The 1719-nt window shown below is 48.0% G+C and overlaps 1 protein-coding gene across 1 annotated transcript in view; it reads left to right on the top strand.

Moving 5' to 3' along the window:
- LOC106756203 (activating transcription factor 7-interacting protein 1-like) overlaps positions 1 to 1219 on the top strand; it is a 6112-nt gene extending 4893 nt beyond the window's left edge. The window contains exons 2-3 of the mRNA XM_022787181.1: positions 405 to 787; positions 857 to 1219. Of these exons, the coding sequence (XP_022642902.1) occupies positions 405 to 787; positions 857 to 1219 (746 nt within the window). The remainder of the gene's footprint in view (positions 1 to 404; positions 788 to 856) is intronic.
- The last annotated feature ends 500 nt before the right edge of the window (positions 1220 to 1719 follow it).

Below are 1719 nucleotides of genomic sequence, written 5' to 3'. Positions count from 1 at the left end.
TGGGGGATATTATCGCGGGTGATCTTATCGCGGGTGATCTTATCGCGGGTGATCTTATCGTGGGGGATATTATCGCGGGTGATCTTATCGCGGGTAATCTTATCGGGGGTGATCTTATCGTCAATGATCTTATCGTGGGTGATCTTATCGCGGGTGATCTAATCGCGGGTGAGCTTATCGTGGGTGATATTATCGCGGGTGATCTTATCTCGGGTGATCTTATCGCGGGTGATCTTATCGTGTGTGATCTTATCCTGGGTGATCTTATCCGGGGTGATCTTATCGCGGTTGATCTTATCGTGGGTGATCATATCGCGGGTGATCTTTTCAGGGTGATCTTATCGCGGGTGTCCTTCTAAGGGGTGATTTTATCGGGAGTGATCTTATCGTGGTTGATCTTATAGGGGGTGGTCTTATAGCGAGTGATCTTATAGCGGGTGATCTTATCGCGGGTGATCTTCTAACGGGTGATTTTATCGGGAGTGATCTTATCGCTGGTGATCTTCTCGTGGGTGATCTTATAGGGGGTGGTTTTATAGAGGGTGATCTTATAGCGGGGGATCTTATCGTGGATGATCTTATTACGGGTCCTCTTATAGCGGGTGATCCCATTGAGGGTGATCTTATCGCGGGTGATCTTATCGTGGGTGATCTTACCGTTGGTGACCTTATCTTGGGCGATCTTATCCTGAGTGATCTTATCGCGGGTGATCTTATCGCGGGTGATCCTATCACGGGTGATCGTATCCTAGGCGATCTTATCCTAGGCGATCTTATCGCGGGTGATGTTATCGCGGGTGATCATATCGCGGGTGATCTTATCGAGGGTGATCTTATCGCGGGTGATCTTATTGAGGGTGATCCTATCGCGGGTGATCCTATCACGGGTGATCTTTTCCCGGGAGATCTTATCCTGGGTGATCTTATCGCGGGTGATCCAGTCGCGGGTGATCCTATCGTGCGTGATATTATCCTGGGCGATCTTATCTTGGGTAATATTGTCGCGGGTGATCTTATCGCAGGTGATCTTATCGCGAGCGGTCTTATCTTGGGTGATCCTATCGTGGACGATCTTATCATGGGTGATCTGATCGCAGGTGATCTTATCAGGGACGATCTTATCGCGGGTGATCTTTTCGTAGGTGCTCTTATCGCGGGTAATTTAATCGCGGGTGATCTTATCGTGGGGGATATTATCGCGGGTGATCATATGGTGTGATCTTATCCGGGGTGATCTTATTGCGGGTCATCTTATCGTGGGTGATCTTATCGGGGGTGTTCTTATCATGGGTGATCTTATCGCGAGGGATGTTATCATCGGTGATCTTATGGCCGAAGATCTTATCGTTGGTGATCTTATCGAGGGTGATCTTATAGGGGGTGGTCTTATCGTGGCTGATATTATCGCGGGTGATCTTATCCTAGGTGATCTTATCGTGGGTGAACTTATTATAGGTGATCTTATCCTGGATGATTTGATCGCGGATGATCTTATCGCGGGTGATGTTATCGCGGTTGATCTTATCGCGGGTGATCTTATAGTTTGTGAACTTATTATGGGAGATCTTATAGGGGGTGGTCTTATAGCGGGTGATCTTATAGCGGGTTGTCTTATAGCGGGTGATCTTATAGCGGGTGATCTTATCGTGGGTGACCTTATTATGGGTGATCTTATCGTGGGTGATCTTACCGCGGGTGATCTTATCGCGGGTGATCTTA

Source organism: Vigna radiata, chromosome 1 (assembly GCF_000741045.1).
Source record: "Vigna radiata var. radiata cultivar VC1973A chromosome 1, Vradiata_ver6, whole genome shotgun sequence".
Lineage (NCBI taxonomy): Eukaryota > Viridiplantae > Streptophyta > Magnoliopsida > Fabales > Fabaceae > Vigna > Vigna radiata.
Note: the sequence above shows the minus strand (reverse complement) of the source record. Positions and strands in the feature narration are given on the sequence as shown.